Source organism: Schistocerca nitens, chromosome 10 (genome assembly GCF_023898315.1).
Source record: "Schistocerca nitens isolate TAMUIC-IGC-003100 chromosome 10, iqSchNite1.1, whole genome shotgun sequence".
NCBI classification, from domain to species: Eukaryota; Metazoa; Arthropoda; class Insecta; order Orthoptera; family Acrididae; genus Schistocerca; species Schistocerca nitens.
In genome coordinates this window covers 86,053,483-86,074,647 of record NC_064623.1, presented here as the reverse complement: position 1 = coordinate 86,074,647, position 21,165 = coordinate 86,053,483, and the positions used below count along the sequence as shown (strand labels likewise).

Genomic DNA, 21,165 nt, shown 5'->3' with positions numbered 1-21,165 from the left:
AACCCCAAAAGGATCGCAAAAAATCCCATGACTAATTTCGTAAATAATTGTGGAACAGGCTGTAATTTTGCTCAATTATAACTGTGAAATCATATAAACTAGCAGTTGGTTATGCGTACGCGGATATATGAGGTTCTATTGGATGTGAACACAGTTTACACAGTTGAACAGCTGTCAGATTTAAATTTCCCACCGATAGCGTGCCTTACGCCAACAGCGAAGTAACAGCCGTTCTAAGATGGCCGGCGCTCACAGTCTACTCGCAGATGCTCCAACTTATGCGAGTTACCCACATCACAATAAAATTCGTAAATGTGCTTAACAGAAACACTAGGTACGTATAAAGCAACACATCGCCACAAAAGATATTTATACATTTATTCAAGAGAAACAGTTTGATAAAGTTGTCACGAAATAAAAGAAATTACAATTGGAGCCGTTTCCTTATTTTTTTAAGAGTCTTGACTCGGGGGTAGAAACAGCAAGAGTTTCACATTGCAGCATACATTGTGTAATCAAAAGTATCCTGACAATTAGCTGAAAATGATTTACAAGTTAGGGCGCCTTCCATCGGTAATGCTGGAATTCAGTATGGTGTTGGCCCACGCTTAGCCTTGATGACAGCTTCCACTCTTGCAGGCATACGTTCAATCAGGTGCTGTAAGGTTTCTTGGGGAATAGCAGCCCATTCTCCACGGAGTGCTGCACTGAGGAGAGGTATCGATGTCGGTCAGTGAGGCCTGGCACGAAGTCGGCGTTCCAAAACATGCCAAAGCTGTTCTATGGGACTCAGGTCAGGACACTGCACAAGTCAGTCCATTACAGGGATGTTACTGTCGTGTAACCACTTTGCCACAGGCCGTGCATTATGAACAGGTGCTCGATCGTGTTGAAAGATGCAATCGCCATCCCCGAATTGCTCAACAGTGGGAAGCAAGAAGGTGCTTAAAATATCAATGTAGGCCTGTGCTGTGATAGTGCCACACAAAACAACAAGGGGTGCAAGCCCCCTCCATGAAAAACACCACCACACCATAACACCACCGCCTCCGAATTTTACTGTTGACACTACACACGCTGGCAGATGACGATCACCGGGCATTCGCCATACCCACACCCTGCCATGAGATCGCCACATTGTGTACCGTGATTCGTCACAACGTTTTTCCACAGTTCAGTCGTCCAATGTTTACGCTCCTTACACCAAGCGAGGCACCGTTTGGCATTTACCGGCGTGATGTGTGGCTTATAAGCAGCCGCTCGACCATAAAATCCAAGTTTTCTCACCTCCCGCCTTACTGTCATAGTACTTGCAGTTGATCCTGATGCAGTTTGGAATTCCTGTGTGATGGTCTGGATAGATGTCTGCCTATTACACATTACGACGCTCTTCAACTGTTGGCGGTCTCTGTCAGTCAACAGACGAGGTCGGCCTGCACGCTTTTGTGCTGTACGGGTCCCTTCACGTTTCCAGTTCACTACCACATCGGAACAGTAGACCTAGGGATGTTTAGGACTGTGGAAATCTCGCGTACAGACGTCTGACGCAAGTGACACCCAATCACCTGACCACGTTCGAACTCCGTGAGTTCCGCGGAGCGCCCCATTCTGCTCTCTCGCGATGTCTAATGACTACTGAGGTCGCTTCTATGGAGTACCTGGCAGTAGGTGGCAGCACAATGCACTTAATAGGAAAAACGTATATTTTTGGAGGTGTTCGGATACTTTTGATCACATAGTGTATGTGTTCGTCGTAGGTGCTACAAGACTTCAGCAGTGACTCACTGGTGCTAACGGAATAACTGAGCTGACTCCATGTGTTGTGGACTGACAAGAGCAGCCAGTCCACAATGAAGTAGCCGATAGGGCACGCGTCAAATCACGCCGTCTTGCGTTAAATCTGAAACAGGATATGTGGTAAAAGCTATAAGGAAAAGAACGGAGCTTCTCATATACTTATCTTTAATTTCTTCTTGTACATCTCTATGGTGAACACAAGTGAGACTCTCTCCAGATATGGATAACTGCGCCTTGCTAGGTCGTCCGTACTACTGGGGCCGAGTTCTAGTCAGTCTCTCGAGACCTGCCATGTGGTGGCGCTCGGTCTGCGATAACACAGTGGCGACACGCGGGTCCGACATGTACTAGAGGACCGCGGCCGATTTAAGCTACCACCTAGCAAGTGTGGTGTCTGACGGTGACACCACACCATGAATTGTGTAATTGCAGCACATATGTCCGCAAGCTCGTGTACGTTTCTCCTGGCAGTAATTTTATCCTCCTTTTGTCACAGACTGATCGAACATAATTATTGCCGTATATGTCCCAGATCGTATGTGTACACCTAAAACGTTTGCTGCACACATGTTTCAGTAATCGTTCTGTACGCAATTTTGAAACGGTATGATGTTCGCTTTAAACCGCTGATAGCGAAACACACTCTCTCCGCTTCTAGCCTTTTGTTTCGTCGTGATCACGTCGAAAATTAATTCAGTGCCCAAAATAAAAATGATCTGCCGTAAAGCTGCGAGTGTTTTCATCTGATGCACTACCAGCACAATTCACAACAGAAGACCAGTTCTGTAGAGTACATTCAGTATTACCCAGTGCCATTAACAAAAGTGTTACAAAGACGATGAGACGTAAGCTAACGTCGTACATACTCAGTTAATAATAGATTCTTGTAGCAATATATACACCGAAGAACCAAAGAAACTTGTACACTTGCCTAATATGTCCCGCGGGCATGCGAAGTGCCGCAACACGACGTGGCATGGACTCGACTAATGTGTGAAGTAGTGCTGGAGGGAACTGACACCATGAACCCTGCAGGGTTGTCCATAAATCCGTAAGAGAACGAGAGGATGGAGATCTCTTTAGCACAGTCCGCCCTGATAGCTGAGTGGTTGCCGGCAAGGTAGCTCAGCGTGTTTGGCCAGAGGGTTAGCTGCCCTCTGAAACAAAAACAAACTGAGTTAATGAATCAACGACGAACTTGAACAAGCGTCATTAGACGTCCGCCCCGAAGCGGTACAACGACCAATAACGAACAAAATGAGACTAAAAAAAAGTGGTCAGTGCGACGAACTGTCATGCCAAGGGGCCAGGGTTCGATTGCCCGCTGGGTCGGAGATTTTTACTCTTAAGGACTGTGTGCAGTGTTGTCTTCATCATCATCATCTCATCCCCATCGACGCGCAAGTCTATGAACTGGCGTCAAACTCCAAAGACTTGCTCCAGGCGACGGGTCTACCTGGCGAGAGTCCCTAGCCACACGACATTTCCATTTATTTATTTCGCAGAGCATGTTGCAAGGCATCCCAGGTATATTCAATAATATTCATGTCTGGGGAGTTTTGTGGCCAGCAAAAGTATTTAAATTCAGAAGAGTGTTCCTGGAGCCACTCTGTAGCAATTCTGGACGTGTGGGGCGTCGCATTGTCCTGTTGGAATTGCCAAGGTCTATCGGAATGCACAATGGACACCAATGGATGCAGGTTATCACACAGGATGCTTAGGTACGTGTTACCTGTCAGAGTCGTATCTAGACGTGTCAGGAGTTCAATATAGCACTCCAACTACACACGCCCACACAACCATTATAGAGCCTCCACCAGCTCGAACAGTCCCCTACAATGGACACCAATGGATGCAGGTTATCACACAGGATGCTTAGGTACGTGTTACCTGTCAGAGTCGTATCTAGACGTGTCAGAAGTTCAATATAGCACTCCAACTACACACGCCCACACAACCATTATAGAGCCTCCACCAGCTCGAACAGTCCCCTACTGACATGCAGAGTTCGTGGATTCATGGGGTTGTCTCCATACCCGTACAAGTCCAACCGCTCAATACAAATTGAATCGAGGCTAATCCAACGAGGCTACATATTTCTATTCATCAACAGTCCAGTGTCGATGTTGACGGACACAGGCGAGGTGTAAAACTTTGTCTCGTGCGGTCATCAAGGGTACACGAGTGGGCCTTCGGCTCCGAAGGCCATGTCGATGATGTTTCGTTGAATGGTTCGCACGCTGATACTTGTTGATAGCCCATCGTCGATATCTGCAGCAATTTGCGGAAGGGTTGCACTTCTGTCGCATTGAACGATTCTCTTCAGTCGTCGTTGGTCCGTTCTTGCAGAGTCTTTATCCGGCAGTAGCGATGTCGCAGATTTGGTGTTTTACTGGATTGGTGATCTTCACGGAACACTCGTGAAACGGTCATACGGGAAAATCCCCATTTCATCGCTACCTCGAAGACGCTGTGTCCCATCGCCTGTGCGCCAACCATAACACCAGGTTCAGACTCACATAAATCTTGATATTTTGCCATTGTAGCAAGCAGAAACCGATCTGACAACTGCGCCAGACACTTGTCTTATATAGGCGTTGCCGATCGCAGCGCCCTATTCTGCCTAGTTATATATCTCTGTATTTGCATACGCACGCCTATACTCGTTTCTTTCAGTGTATAGAGCAAATCATAGTCACATTTCGTGCTGTACGTTTTAGAACAAATCAGAAGGTGTTCTAGGCCATCAGAGATGTATGTACAGAATAAAAGGAAGCAAAAGAAAAGACCAAAACATTTACGAATATATCATTTAAGACTGATTATGCCTTTCAGCGTTCAGTCTGGAGCATAGCCCCCCTTATAAAATTCCTCCATGATCCCCTATTCAGTGCTAACATTGGTGCCTTTTCTGATGTTAAACCTATTACTCCAAAATCATTCTTAACCGAATCCAGGTACCTTCTCCTTGGTCTGCCCCGACTCCTCCTACCCTCTACTGCTGAACCCATGAGTCTCTTGGGTAACCTTGCTTCTCCCATGCGTGTAACATGACCCCACCATCTAAGCCTGTTCGCCCTGACTGCTACATCTATAGAGTTCATTCCCAGTTTTTCTTTGATTTCCTCATTGTTGACACCCTCCTGCCATTGTTCCCATCTACTAGTACCTGCAATCATCCTAGCTACTTTCATATCCGTAACCTCAACCTTGTTGATAAGGTAACCTGAATCCACCCAGCTTTCGCTCCCATACAACAAAGTTGGTCGAAAGATTGAACGGTGCACAGATAACTTGGCCTTGGTACTGACTTCCTTCTTGCAGAAGAGAGTAGATCGGAGCTGAGCGCTCACTGCATTAGCTTTGCTACACCTCGCTTCCAGTTCTTTCACTATGTTGCCATCCTGTGAGAATATGCATCCTAAGTACTTGAAACCGTCCACCTGTTCTAACTTTGTTTCTCCTATTTGGCACTCAATCCGTTTATATTTCTTTCCCACTGACATTACTTTCGTTTTGGAGATGCTAATCTTCATACCATAGTTCTTACATTTCTGATCTTTAACAATATTAAAAATGTTTGTCGTTTGTAAGCGCAGTCCTTACATTTCTGATCTAGCTCTGAAATATTACTTTGCAAACTTTCATTCGAATCTGCCATCACACCATCACAACTAAGTCATACGCATATGCAAGACTGCTTATTTTGTGTTCACATATCTTAATCTCACCCAGCCAGTCTATTGTTTTCAACATATATATATCTGTGTGTGTGTGTGTGTATATGGACTTTTCATTGCTCATATCTTCCTTTTTTTCAGAATGTCTGCGCTGCGGAACATAGCAACTGCAGTGGCCTCTGCTCGTGATGAGTGAGTATTCCGTTTATTATTTAAAATCATTCGCAAAAGCTCTCTTGTACTTAATAACAGATGATTAACTTTTGCAGACATTGTCTGAACTCCACCATGAAAACACTGCTTACAACGGAAGATTGTCTAACAGCATGCCCATCCCTGCGGACGAGCTTGTTAACACATTGCTTTGATATTTCACTCGTCTTAGAGATAACCGATTCAAATCCTAATAGCGGAACAAACTTTCTTCACTAATATTTGAGCAATAAGGCGAGAAAATGGGTGGAATTCTTTCGGGTCACCTGGCTTTTTTCCAGTGTCCTGGATTAAAGTTCCTACCCCTGCAAAATGTTTCGTGGTGTGTGGTTATCTGTAAGCTGAAGGGTGACATTAGATTCAGAAGTTGTCTTGATGTCGTTCGATACATTCAGACAATGGCTCTCACTGTCTCCTGTAACAGGTTTTTATTAGGTCGCTTTCTTGTCTGTCTTTCTGTTCAGTACAGATTTTGTAACTGATTTTAAACTTACATCCCATTGAGCTGGAGACTTGAAATGTTAAACAGAGCTCAATACTGGATGAGCGGGCAATATTAACTCGCTGTCTTGTCGATCTTCTCGACAAGGTCGGGAAGGGTGAAGTTTGATGATACCTGTCACCTCAGTTGCCGTGCAGGACCACATGTTATGCAGGTAGTATCAGAAGGCATTTCAGGCGGTATATGAGCGTACAGACATGGCTGAGCGGAGTGTCACGAGAGAATAGCAGACGGGCAGAGGGGGAGGGGGGAGGAGATGTGTGCTATATATATATATATATATATATATATATATATATATATATATATATATACTCCTGGAAATGGAAAAAAGAACACATTGACACCGGTGTGTCAGACCCACCATACTTGCTCCGGACACTGCGAAAGGGCTGTACAAGCAATGATCACACGCACGGCACAGCGGACACACCAGGAACCGCGGTGTTGGCCGTCGAATGGCGCTAGCTGCGCAGCATTTGTGCACCGCCGCCGTCAGTGTCAGCCAGTTTGCCGTGGCATACGGAGCTCCATCGCAGTCTTTAACACTGGTAGCATGCCGCGACAGCGTGGACGTGAACCGTATGTACAGTTGACGGACTTTGAGCGAGGGCGTATAGTGGGCATGTGGGAGGCCGGGTGGACGTACCGCCGAATTGCTCAACACGTGGGGCGTGAGGTATCCACAGTACATCGATGTTGTCGCCAGTGGTCGGCGGAAGGTGCACGTGCCCGTCGACCTGGGATCGGACCGCAGCGACGCACGGATGCACGCCAAGACCGTAGGATCCTACGCAGTGCCGTAGGGGACCGCACCGCCACTTCCCAGCAGATTAGGAACACTGTTGCTCCTGGGGTATCGGCGAGGACCATTCGCAACCGTCTCCATGAAGCTGGGCTACGGTCCCGCACACCGTTAGGCCGTCTTCCGCTCACGCCCCAACATCGTGCAGCCCGCCTCCAGTGGTGTCGCGACAGGCGTGAATGGAGGGACGAATGGAGACGTGTCGTCTTCAGCGATGAGAGTCGCTTCTGCCTTGGTGCCAATGATGGTCGTATGCGTGTTTGGCGCCGTGCAGGTGAGCGCCACAATCAGGACTGCATACGACCGAGGCACACAGGGCCAACACCCGGCATCATGGTGTGGGGAGCGATCTCCTACACTGGCTGTACACCACTGGTGATCGTCGAGGGGACACTGAATAGTGCACGGTACATCCAAACCGTCATCGAACCCATCGTTCTACCATTCCAAGATCGGCAAGGGAACTTGCTGTTCCAACAGGACAATGCACGTCCGCATGTATCCCGTGCCACCCAACGTGCTCTAGAAGGTGTAAGTCAACTACCCTGGCCAGCAAGATCTCCGGATCTGTCCCCCATTGAGCATGTTTGGGACTGAATGAAGCGTCGTCTCACGCGGTCTGCACGTCCAGCACGAACGCTGGTCCAACTGAGGCGCCAGGTGGAAATGGCATGGCAAGCCGTTCCACAAGACTACATCCAGCGTCTCTACGATCGTCTCCATGGGAGAATAGCAGCCTGCATTGCTGCGAAAGGTGGATATACACTGTACTAGTGCCGACATTGTGCATGCTCTGTTGCCTGTGTCTATGTGCCTGTGGTTCTGCCAGTGTGATCATGTGATGTATCTGACCCCAGGAATGTGTCAATAAAGTTTCCCCTTCCTGGGACAATGAATTCACGGTGTTCTTATTTCAATTTCCAGGAGTATATATATATATATATATATATATATATATATATATATATATATATATATATATATATATATATATATATTGTTTTCTTCAGTCCTGAGACTGGTTTGATGCAGCTCTCCTTGCTACTCTATCCTGTGCAAGCTTCTCCATCTCCCAGTACTTACTGCAACCTACACCCTTCTGAATCTGCTTAGTGTATTCATGGATTTTTACCCTCCACGCTGCCCTCCAATGCTAAATTTGTGATCCCTTGATGCCTCAGAACATGTCCTACCAATGGGCCACAAACTCCTCCCCAATTCTATTCAGTACCTCCTCATTAGTTATGTGATCTACCCATCTAATCTTCAGCATTCTTCTGTAGCACCACATTTCAAAAGCTTCTCTTCTTCTCCAAACTATTTATCGTCCATGTTTCGCTTCCATACATGGCTACACTCCATACAAATACTTTCAGAAACGACTTCCTGAAACTTAAATGTATACTCGATGTTAACAAATTTTTCTTTTTCAGAAACGCTTTCCTTGCCATTGCCAATCTACATTTTATATGCTCTCTACTTCGCCCATCATCAGTTATTTTGCTCCCCAAATAGCAAAACTCCTTTACTACTTTAAGTGTCTCATTTCCTAATCTAATTCCCTCAGCATCGAGTTAATTCGACTACATTCCATTATCCTTGTTTCGCTTTTGTTGATGTTCATCTTATATCCTCCTTTCAAGACACTGTCCATTCCGTTCAACTGCTCTTCCAAGTCCTTTGCTGTCTCTGACAGAATTACAATGTCATCTGCGAACCTCAACGTTTTTATTTCTTCTCCACGGATTTTAATACCTACTCCGAATTTTTCTTTTGTTTCCTTCACTGCTTGCTCAATATACAGATTGAATAACACTGGGGAGAGGCTACAGCCCTGTCTCACTCCCTTCCCAACCGCTGCTTCCCTTTCATGCCCATTGACTCTTATAACTGCCATCTGGTTTCTGTACAAATTGTAAATAGCCTTTCGCTCCCTGTATTTTACCCCTGCCACCTTTAGAATTTGAAAGAGAGCATTCCAGTCAACATTGTCAAAAGCTTTCTCTAAGTCTACAAATGCTAGAAATGTAGGTTTGCCTTTCCTTAATCTATTTTCTAAGATAAGTCGTAGGGTCAGTATTGCCTCACGTGTTCCAATATTTCTGCGGAATCCAAACTGATCTTCGCCGAGGTTGGCTTCAACCGGTATTTCCATTCGTCTGTAAAGAATTCCCGTTAGTATTTTGCGGCTGTGACTTATTAAACTGATAGTTCGGTAATTTTCACATATACTCTTCAAAATGTTTCAAATCCATTAACAAATTTCATGCACACAAGACTTAAAAACACAAAATAATTATTGAAATTAATTTAATTTTGAGTATAACACATTTTCAGATCACACAAGAACGTATAAAATAATTTCTCCTGGCCCCACACACGTACCTAACCCCAAACAGATAGTCGTGATTATTTATGCTTCTTAATTTTTAATAGCTATGAGAAAACTTGTGCGATTTATCGCAGAAAACATAGCTTGTGAGCAATAGATAATAGTTAGGAGGTAAACTATTCATGCACCAATCATGTCTTGCATGTTTTCTTATAATTTTCATTATAAATCTTACAGATGTCATCATTATTCAGAAGTCACAAGCACATATTATAATGCTCACTTGTCTGGTATTACGAATATGTATGGTGCTAGCAGAAATTATTGTACAGTTTTTTATCCGATTTAAATAAGTTTTATACGAAAAATTTATTTTAATTTAAATGATTATTTTATCATAAAGCACAAATGCGCCACATTTCAGGATAGTTGAGAAGTTCCCATAAAAGAAAGAAACTCCTCTCCAACTGGCCATGAAGTCCCAATGGCACCGACCGGCCGCCGTATCATCCTCAGACTATAGGCGTCACCGGAGGCGGATATGGAGGGGCATATGGTCAGTGCACCGTTCTCCCAGCCATACGCCAGTTTCCGAGACCGGAGCCACTACGTCTCAATGAAGTAGCTCCTCATATTTACTATTAAAAACAGTCTTGATCACAGTTTATTAAGTACGGTGACTGTAGTAGTGATTCTCTAACAGAAGGACGTTCTTACTCATTGGTCTGAAGATGACCACAGTAGTGGTCGAAACCGGTCACCGTACTTAATAAATTGTGATCAAGACTGTTTTTAACAGTAAATATTTGTAACATACTGATCACTGTCACTCCGATAATGTATTGAAATGTTTGCCTCACAAGGGCTGAGTGCACCCTGCTTGATAACAGCGCTTGGCAGACCGGATGGTTACCCATCTAAGTGCTAGCCCAGCCCGACAGCGCTGATGGGGACCAGTGTTACCACTGTGGCAACGCCGTTGGCTAGAAGTTCGCAAGCCCCTCTTGATCTTATACTGCTGGGGAAATACATAGGTGTCTTATCAATATCTCTGATTTGAAACTGTCCTACCTTGCAAAGCAATCCAACTTGATTGTTTCCCGCGCAGGAGAGCTTCTGTAAAGTATGGAAGGTAGGAGACGGGGTACTGGCGGAAGTAAAGCTGTGAGGACGGGGCGTGAGTCGTGCTTGGGTAGCTCAGTTGGTAGAGCACTTGCCCGCGAAAGACAAAGGTCCCGAGTTCGAGTCTCGGTCTGGCACACAGTTTTAATCTGCCAGGAAGTTTCAAATAGCTAAATGTTCAAGCTGTAAACTGATGTAAACCATTGTAGAAATAAACAGGTCTATGTACTTATAAAAAATTGGAGACTTTTCTTTTGGGATTACCCTCGTATGTTATTGATATCTTAATATGTTTAAATTGTTGCTCATTTGCTTCAATACTGTTTTAATGTAGAACTCTATTTGCTAAATTATGATTATACACTAATTAGCAATCTCAGAGTCGTTCATTCAGCTGCCATAAGAAAGTGTTCTGTAACTGACGTTTTCAAATAAATGTCTTTTCTGGTATAAATGTCAACTTTCACTTCCGAGCACATTGCCGATCACAGCTCCCATCTGATGCATTACAAATGTACTTTAATGTCCTGCTACTTCCTAATCCTTCATGGTGCATTTTGAATAGTTAAATCAGCTGATAAATACTTCGCCATGGTAAAGCATAGACTCTGTGTTGTACTGAAAGTCCTCTGTTGATTCCAGCTCCTGGTACTCTTCCAGAACACAAAAACACACTGCATATCGCTGTTCTTCATTGGAGCCAACGGAGAGCGGCGCAAGCAAAATCATTTCGTAAGAGTGCAAAGCTAGCTGAGCTGAAACCTGCCACAAGTGGAGAGAGAGCTGCCACCTAGCAGATGATGAGTGCACTAAGCCACAAGGCCAACCTAGAGACGACTGGGACAAACTTGCACGTATTTACTGACTCAGCAATGTAAAGGCCTACATTGTTGATACGAGGATCACTCCAAAAGAAATGCACACTATTTTTTTGAAAGCCATCTTTTATTCTACATGTTTGAAAGTTTACAGTGTGGAGATACATCCTTCAGGTACAGTATTTTCATTTCTCCACATAATTTCCATCCGTCTCAACTGCCTTGCGCCATCTTGGAACCAGCGCCTGTATACCCGCACGGTAAAATTCTGGACCAACCTGTTAGAGCCACTGTTTGGCAGCGTGCACAAGGGGGTCATCATCTTCAAACCTTGATCCACAAAGAGAGTCTTTCAGTTTCCCAAAGAGATGATAGTCACATGGAGCCAGGTTAGGTCAGTAAGGCAGGTGTTTCAGTGTTGTCCATCCAAGTTTTGTGATAGCTTCCATGACTGACGTGTTGCCGTGCATTGTCGTGCATTGTCGTGCAACAGCAAAACATCCTGCTTTTGCCGATGTGGTCGAACACGACTCAGTCGAGCTTGAAGTTTCTTCAGTGTCGTCACATAGGCATTATCAGAATTTATGGTGCTTCCACTTGGCATGATGTCCACAAGCAAGAGTTCTTCGGAATTGAGAAACACCATAGCCATAACTTTTCCAGCAGAAGGTGTACTTTTAATTTTTTTTTTTCTTGGGTGAATTTGCACGATGCCACTCCATTGGTTGCCTCTTCATCTATGGTGAAAAATGATGGAGCCGTGTTTCATGACCTGTCACAATTCTTCCAAGAAATTCATCTCCACCATTCTCGTACTGTTCCTAAAGTTCGTTGCATACCGTTTTTCTTGTTTCTTTTTGAGCTACTGTCAACATCCTGGGAACCTAACTGGCACAAACCTTTTTTAACGCCAACACTTTCAGTATTCTGCAAACACATCCTTCCCCTATCCCAATGTAGCGTGACAATTCGTTTACTGTGATGTGTCTGCCAGCAGTCACCAATTCGTTAACTCTCTGCACATTGTCTGGAGTGTGTGCAGTACGAGGCCTGCCGCTGCAAGGACAATCCTCAGTATTGCCATGCCCACTTTCATCAAGTAACCTGCTTGCCCACCGACTAACTGTACTGCGATCGACAGCAGCATCTCCATACACCTTTTTGAACCTCTTGTGGATGTTTCCCACTGTTTTCACAGCACAGGAATTCTATGACAGCACGTTGCTTCTGACGAAGCTAAGTGTAGCAGCCATCTTGAAGACATGCTGTGACAGCGCCACTCACAGGAACAGGATGAACTAAGTTTGAAAACAAGTGGAAGGATGTATCTACACACTGTAAAATTTCCACACATGCAGAATGAAAACTGTATTTTTACAACAATAGTGTGCATTTCTATTGGAGTAACTCTCGTAGAATCCGAGGTATTTAATTGGCAAGGATTGCCTTCAGCACACATGTTGGCATCTTTTCTGCATGGGATTTGTCTCATAAATGTACGAGGGGCGTTCACTAATTAATGAAAAACATTTTTGTGGAAGCATGTTGGTTTTATTCAGGATTGCAATACATCACATTATTCCCCACTCTTTTCGCTGTTTTTCAATATAGTCTCCGTTCAATTCGACGCCCTGTCGCCACCTTAACTGCGTTGTCATGGAGAAGGAGGAGCTTGTTTGCTTCCATCGATGACCTCGATTGAGAGTGTCTGCACGTTTCGACATTGCAGGATTCGCAGCTACATGTGGGACATCGGACAGGTCTGCGCGACTTTGTTGAAATGACGACAGACTCTCCGCCAACTACTCGCTGTGCTTTTTTTTCACTGCCGGTTCTCCATAGACATTCTGCAAGTGCTTGCAAATATCTAGATTCTCTGGTTTTCCTCCAAAAGAAAATCAGTGGCAGCTGTCTGCTTGCGAGGCGCCTCCATTACAGACGCCATTTTGAAGGCTACAGACAGCGCCGCCATCAGTTGGAACTTCATGAAACTATAGGGGGTGAAGTGGGAATATTTCACGATATCTCGTCTTGATCACATAGATTTCTTTCCACTTCATGGCCGGTTTCGGCTGATCGCCATCTTCAGATCGTTAAAATATTCTGATATAAATCATCGTCAAGTTAAACATGTGTGTCCATGTAACGTGTATCCACAGGACGTGTGGCCTGTAGCTGAAAAAGTGTCATGATGATCACTCCATTGGCAAAAGATTCCGGAATAGTGCCCTATCTGGATCTCCGGGAGGGGACTGCCAAGAGGGAGGTGACCATGAGAAAAAGATTGAATAACCAACAGAAGGAAAACGTTCTACGAGTCGGGGCGTGGAATGTCAGAAGCTTCAATGTGGTATGGAAGACAGAAGATCTAAAAAGTGAAATGGAAAGCCTCATTCTGCACTCCTGGAAATGGAAAAAAGAACACATTGACACCGGTGTGTCAGACCCACCATACTCGCTCCGGACACTGCGAGAGGGCTGTACAAGCAATGATCACACGCACGGCACAGCGGACACACCAGGAACCGCGGTGTTGGCCGTCGAATGGCGCTAGCTGCGCAGCATTTGTGCACCGCCGCCGTCAGTGTCAGCCAGTTTGCCGTGGCATACGGAGCTCCATCGCAGTCTTTAACACGGGTAGCATGCCGCGACAGCGTGGACGTGAACCGTATGTGCAGTTGACGGACTTTGAGCGAGGGCGTATAGTGGGCATGCGGGAGGCCGGGTGGATGTACCGCCGAATTGCTCAACACGTGGGGCGTGAGGTCTCCACAGTACATCGATATTGTCGCCAGTGGTCGGCGGAAGGTGCACGTGCCCGTCGACCTGGGACCGGACCGCAGCGACGCACGGATGCACGCCAAGACCGTAGGATCCTACGCAGTGCCGTAGGGGACCGCACCGCCACTTCCCAGCAAATTAGGGACACTGTTGCTCCTGGGGTATCGGCGAGGACCATTCGCAACCGTCTCCATGAAGCTGGGCTACGGTCCCGCACACCGTTAGGCCGTCTTCCGCTCACGCCCCAACATCGTGCAGTCCGCCTCCAGTGGTGTCGCGACAGGTGTGAATGGAGGGACGAATGGAGACGTGTCGTCTTCAGCGATGAGAGTCGCTTCTGCCTTGGTGCCAATGATGGTCGTATGCGTGTTTGGCGCCGTGCAGGTGAGCGCCACAATCAGGACTGCATACGACCGAGGCACACAGGGCCAACACCCGGCATCATGGTGTGGGGAGCGATCTCCTACACTGGCCGTACACCACTGGTGATCGTCGAGGGGACACTGAATAGTGCACGGTACATCCAAACCGTCATCGAACCCATCGTTCTACCATTCCTAGACCGGCAAGGGAACTTGCTGTTCCAACAGGACAATGCACGTCCGCATGTATCCCGTGCCACCCAACGTGCTCTAGAAGGTGTAAGTCAACTACCCTGGCCAGCAAGATCTCCGGATCTGTCCCCCATTGAGCATGTTTGGGACTGAATGAAGCGTCGTCTCACGCGGTCTGCACGTCCAGCACGAACGCTGGTCCAACTGAGGCGCCAGGTGGAAATGGCATGGCAAGCCGTTCCACAGGACTACATCCAGCATCTCTACGATCGTCTCCATGGGAGAATAGCAGCCTGCATTGCTGCGAAAGGTGGATATACACTGTACTAGTGCCGACATTGTGCATGCTCTGTTGCCTGTGTCTATGTGCCTGTGGTTCTGTCAGTGTGATCATGTGATGTATCTGACCCCAGGAATGTGTCAATAAAGTTTCCCCTTCCTGGGACAATGAATTCACGGTGTTCTTATTTCAATTTCCAGGAGTGTAGATATAGTGGTGGTCATCGGAGTGTAATGGATAGAAGACAAGGATCTCTGGTCAGATGTGTATAGGGTAATATCAACAGCAGCAGAAAATTGTATAACTGGAGTAGGATTTGTTGTGAATAGGAAAGTAGGACAGAGAATGTGTTACTATGAACAGTTCAGTGTTAAGGTTGTTCTCATCAGAATCAACAGCAAAATAACGCCGACACCGGTAGTTTGTATATATGTGCCGATGTCGCAAGCTGAAGATGAAGAGACAGAGAAAGTGTATGAAGATATTGAACGGGTAATGCAGTACATAAAGGGAGACGAAAATCTAGCAATCATGGGGGACTGATATGAGGTAAAAGGGGAAGGAGAAGAAGAAAGGATTATGGGGGAATATTGGCTTGATACTGGGAATGACAGAGGAGAAAGACTAATTGAGTTCTGTGATAAATTCCAGTTCAAGAATAACAAGAGCAGGAGGTCTACCTGAAAAGACCTGAAGGTACAGAAAGATTTCAGATTACATCATAGTCAGGCAGAGATTCCAAAATGAGATACTGGATTGCGAGGCATACACAGGAGCAGATATAAGATCACAATATAGTGTAGTCATGAAGAGTGCGCTGAAGTTTAAGAGGTTAGACAGAAAGAATCAATACGCAAAGAAGTGGGAGATGAATAAAGATAAACGCTTGAAGTTCTCTAAGACTGTAGACATTTTGGTGAGGAATAGCTCAGTAGGCAGCACAGTTGAAGAGGGATGGATATCTCTAAGAAGGGCAATCACAGAAGTTGGATGGAAAAACTTAGGTACAAAGAAGGTAACTGCGAAAAAATCATGGGCAACAGAAGAAATACTTCAGTTGATCAATGAAAGAAGAAAGCACAAAAATCTTCAGGGAAATTTAGGAATATAGAAGTACATGTCACTGAGGAATGAAGTAAATAGGAAGTGCAAGGAAACTAAGACGAAACGGATGCATGAAAAATGTGAAGAAATTGAAAAAGAAATTATTGTTAGAAGGACTGACTCAGCATGTAGAAAAGTGAAAACACCATTCAGTGAAATTAAAAGCAAAGATGGTAACATTAAGAGTACAACGGGAATTCCTCTCTTAAGTGCAGAGGAGAGAGTGGATTTGTTGAAAAAGTACATTGAAATGTTAGAAATTGTGAAGAAAGTAGGGGTAAGGTAAATGGAGAGACAGGTGTTATACAACTTGCACAAGAGCCAAGAGAGAATAATAAGAGTGGAGACCAAAAACGAAGTGCTCTGATTAAAAAGGATGTAAGACAGGCATGTAGTCTTTCGCCCCTACTGCTCAATCTATACATCGAAGAGGGAATGATGGAAATAAAAGGAAGGTTTAGGAGTGGAATTAAAATTCAAGATGAAAGGATATCAATTATAGGATTCGCTGACGACATTGCTGTCCTTAGTGAAAGTGAAGAAGAATTACGTGATTTGCTGAATGGAATGAACAGCGTAATGAGTACAGAATATGGACTGAGAGTAAATCGAAGAAAGACGAAAGTAATGAGAAAAAGCAGAAGTTAGAACAGGGAGAAACTTAACATGAGGGTTGGTGGTGACACAGTACATGAATTCTGCTACCTAGGCAACAAAATAACCAATGACGGACGAAGCAAGAGGACTTCCAAGGACTAGCACAAGGGACGTCTACTAGTATCACACATAGACCTTAATTTGAGGAAGAAGTTTTTGGGAATGTACCAGTGTGCGATTTGCAGGGGGGGGATGGGGGGGATTTCCCCCCTCTGCATCAGACCATCCCCTCCTCTGGTTTTAGTTTATGCATCCCAACCTGGGATGTTTATTTCCCACGCACTGGAGTAAAACTTTACATATAATTTAAATTTGTGGAGCCGAACACTGAAAATTTTTAATAAGTCTTGCTATTAATATGTGTCAGTTTTCTATCATCAGAATAAGTACAGCTTTTCACAAATGTGCCTCTACTTTTTGAATTCTCCTCGTATACCTGTATATAGATGATTTTGTAAATAAGCTTTACCTATCATGTAATTTTAAAGATATAACAAGGGATGGCCTTTCTGATAGTGCATACGCGTGAATAGTGAGTTTCGGCATTAACATCTATTTATAAATAGCTGTTTAACCATGCGTAACGCCATGGTCCAAGCTAGTAACATACATAATTCTACTAACCCGCTAAAACATCCCCCCCCACTGGTAAAAGCACAAATTGCACCTTGGAATGTACGTTGTATGGTAGTGAAACACAGATTGTAGAAAAATCGAAAAAGAAAAGATCCGAAGCATTTGAGATGTGGTGCTGTAGACTAATGTTGAAAATTAGGTGGACTGATAAGGTAAGGAATGAGGAGGTTCTGAACAGAATTGGAGAGGAAAGGAATATGCGGAAAATAATGACAAGAAGAAGGGACAGGATGATAGAGCATTTGTTTAGACATCAGGCAATAACTTCCATGGTACTAGAGGGAGCTGCACAGGGTAAAATCTGTAGAGGAAGACAGAAATTGGAATACATCTGTCAAGTGATTTAGGACGTTGTTGCAAGTAGTACTCTGAGATGAAAAGGTCGGCGCAGGAGACGAATTGGTGGCTGGTCGCATGAAATCAATCAGAAAACGATGGCTCAAAAAAACAAAACAAACCAAAGATAAAAATTATTTATCGATCGTCAATTTTTTATTTGCGGTTCACTGTTACTATTTGAGCTTACATATCGTCATTTTGTGACTTTGAGATAGTGGGTGGAACTGCAGGTACTAGGAAATGGGGTGCCAAGTGGAGAAATCGGAACATTTCCGACATGTTACTCTGTTTGAGTTCGATAGAAGGATGACAGCAGCGGAGACAGCCGGAAACTTTTGCAGCGTTGTATGTGGATAACGGTTTTCTCGTTTTAAGGAAGATTGTTTTGCCATCCGTAGCTTCCCCGTTCGGGAAGAGCTTCAGGGTTTGTGAAGATCGGTTATACGCATTAATACACAGTTATCCACGTCACTGTACTCGAGAACCGACAAGTGTTATGAACTGTGATCATCCCACCACCGTGCGACATTTTCATGCGATGGGGAAGGTTGAAAAATCGCGTGTATGGGTACCGCATGCTCTAATCCAACATCACAAAAATCAGTGGGTGGTCATACATTGTCCTAGATGGTGAGTGCTCATCGGAAGCGAGGGTATCATCTGGAGTGCCCCAGGGAAGTGTGTTCGGATGCAGGCTGAGTTGGCATCCGTTCGCTCCCAGCTTCAGGCAGTGTTGGCTTCGGTCACACAGCTTGAGGCTGTTGCCAAAGGCATCACTGTGGGGGTCCGGATGGGGGTTTCTCGGGGACGGCCAGCTCGTCCCACACATCCCCCGATTGGACTAAGACTGTGGCTGTCCGGGACACTGCCCACATTGAGGCTGACCCCTCACCTCTATCTACATAAATGATCTTTTGGATAGGGAGGATAGCAATGTGCGGCTGTTTGCTGATGATGCTGTGGTGTACGGGAAGGTGTCGTCGTTGAGTGACTGTAGAAGGATACAAGATGACTTGGACAGGATTTGTGATTGGTGTGAAGAATGGCAGCTAACTCTAAATATAGATAAATGTAAATTAATGCAGATGAATAGGAAAAAGAATCCTGTAATGTCTGAATACTCCATTAGTAGTGTAGCGCTTTGACACAGTCACGTCGGTTAAATATTTGGGCATAACACTGCAGAGCGATATGAAGTGGGACAAGCATGTAATGGCAGTTGTGGGGAAAGCGGATAGTCGTCTTCAGTTCATTGGTAGAATTTTGGGAAGATGTGGTTCATCTGTAAAGGAGACCGCTTATAAAACACTAATACGACCTATTCTTGAGTACTGCTCGAGCCCTATCAGGTCGGATTGAGAGAGGACATAGAAGCAATTCAGAGGCGGGTTGCTAGATTTGTTACAGATAGGTTTGATCATCACGCGAGTGTTACCGAAATGCTTCAGGAACTCGGGTGGGAGTCTCTAGAGGAAAGGAGGCGTTCTTTTCGTGAATCGCTACTGAGGAAATTTAGAGAACCAGCATTTGAGGCTGACTGCAGTACAATTTTACTGCCGCCAACCTACATTTTGCGGAAAGACAAGATAAGATAAGAGAGATTAGGGCTCGTACAGAGGGATATAGGCGGTCATTTTTCCCTCATTCTGTTTCGGACTGGAACAGGGAGAGAAGATGCTAGTTGTGGTACGAGGTACCCTCCGCCACCCACCGTATGGTGGATTGCGGAGTATGTATGTAGATGTAGATGTAGATCTCTGCTGGTTCATCATCAATTGGCTCGTGAACAACACTGACCATTCCTATCCTGGTATCGTTACTGGTGACGAGAAATGATGTCTTACTGTTAGCATCAGGAAGAGAAAGGGGTTCTTCTTATGTTCTTATGTGTGTGAAATCTTATGGGACTTAACTTCGAAGGTCATCAGTCCCTAAGCTTACACACTACCTAACCTAAATTATTCTAAGGACAAACACACACACACCCATGCCCGAGGGAGGACTCGAACCTCCGCCGGGACCAGCCGAACAGTCCATGACTGTTGCGCCTCAGACCGCTCGGCTAATCCCGCGCGGCGAGAAAGGGATGGTTGAACCCAAACGAAGGAGCAACTCCCCATACAAAGACCTGCGTGCATCTACAAAAGACAGTTTTATGCATCTGGTGGAACAGCGACGGTGTGATGTAATAGAAATTGCTTCGCCAAGGCGTAACCACCACATTTTTTAGTCAGCAAAGGAGGCGTTTTGCAGACGCAGCACAAGGTCAACGACCAGCAAAACAGTGAGACGTGTTGCTTCTCCACGACAACGCCCACCCGCATTCTGCTGCACTGACAAAAAACACTATACAGGAACTGAGTTGGAAAATCATTCCGCACCCTCCTTATTCATCTGGTCTTGTGCCCTCAGATATTCACATTTTGCGCACCATCGAACAACCGTCAAGGAACTTCTTTTCCGGTTTGAAATGCGCTCAGAATACGGCTCGACGAGTTTTTGGCATCAAAATAAGGTGATTTATACAGTTGCGGAGTCGTAAAGTGGCGCCAGCTTGGCAGACTGTGTCAGTCTGTGGGTGTTGACGAGTTGCATAACGGATTAATCTGACAAGTACCCTTTGGCTCCTGCAAGAAGCAATTCCCACCCCACACTACTACAGAAGTCAGACATACGCTCCTAACGTACCACAAAGAAATGCCTGAAAAACTTTCAGCAATAAACATCTTCTGGAGTCGTCCGCTGTAAGGAAAAGACACAAAAATATTCTACTTTCTTACGTAACTAGTGGGATACTTGGGTACTGGAGTATTGCTAGTTAGTGTAAGAAAAACATTAAACGAATGGAAAATATTATTTATTGCAAAATCTGAGAAAATCAAATGAAACTTTTATTTATAAACTAGTACACAAATTTGCGGGTTCTTTTCGGAATAGGAGGTTACCTCTTATGGATAGGAATCCCGTTAATGAAATTTATGTACAAAGTGTGGGAAAGCTCTTTTATCCCTTTTCTTTAAGAATGTTATTTACTCGGCAGAATGGCTGAGAGCCACGCCTACTCAACTTGAATAATTATCCGATTCAATTTTTTTAAGTACGGTTGAGGCTGTCGCGTGAGAAATGTAATCGAGTGACGTGAATGAAGTATGTTCTTTGTAATGGAGCTTAGATGGGGCTCGCACAATACCGTGAGCTGCGATGGCTGCTGCCTGCATCGTTTGCCGCTGAAAAATAACAAAACTAGCTCTTTCTATGTGAATTGACCTTCGCCAATCGAACTCTCACTACACCTTGATGAAGTCAAGTACTTCTATCTGTCCCTAGCCTAACTATTGGCGTGGTACACCGGTCAGATAACCAGTCCACTGCGATGCCACACAATGTTCACTTGCAGGCACTAACTAATACTCTGTCTGTGTTCACACCGCACATTAACTGTCGCGGCCAACACAGTGAACAAACGCCTAATCACAAGCGACTCAATATAGAGCATCACTCCAATTCGCTAGCGAAAGAGGTGCTCTCTCAGAGCAGTACTGAGT

At 45.0% G+C, this 21,165-nt stretch overlaps 1 protein-coding gene across 2 annotated transcripts in view; it reads left to right on the top strand.

Annotated features, from left to right (window-relative positions):
- The window catches only part of LOC126210469 (uncharacterized), a 68,481-nt gene that overhangs the window by 14,996 nt on the left and 32,320 nt on the right, over positions 1-21,165 (top strand). For both annotated transcript variants that reach the window (XM_049939705.1, XM_049939706.1), the window contains exon 3: positions 5,619-5,669. In XM_049939705.1, coding sequence (XP_049795662.1) covers positions 5,620-5,669 — 50 coding nt within the window. In that variant the 5' untranslated portion in view covers position 5,619. The remainder of the gene's footprint in view (positions 1-5,618; positions 5,670-21,165) is intronic.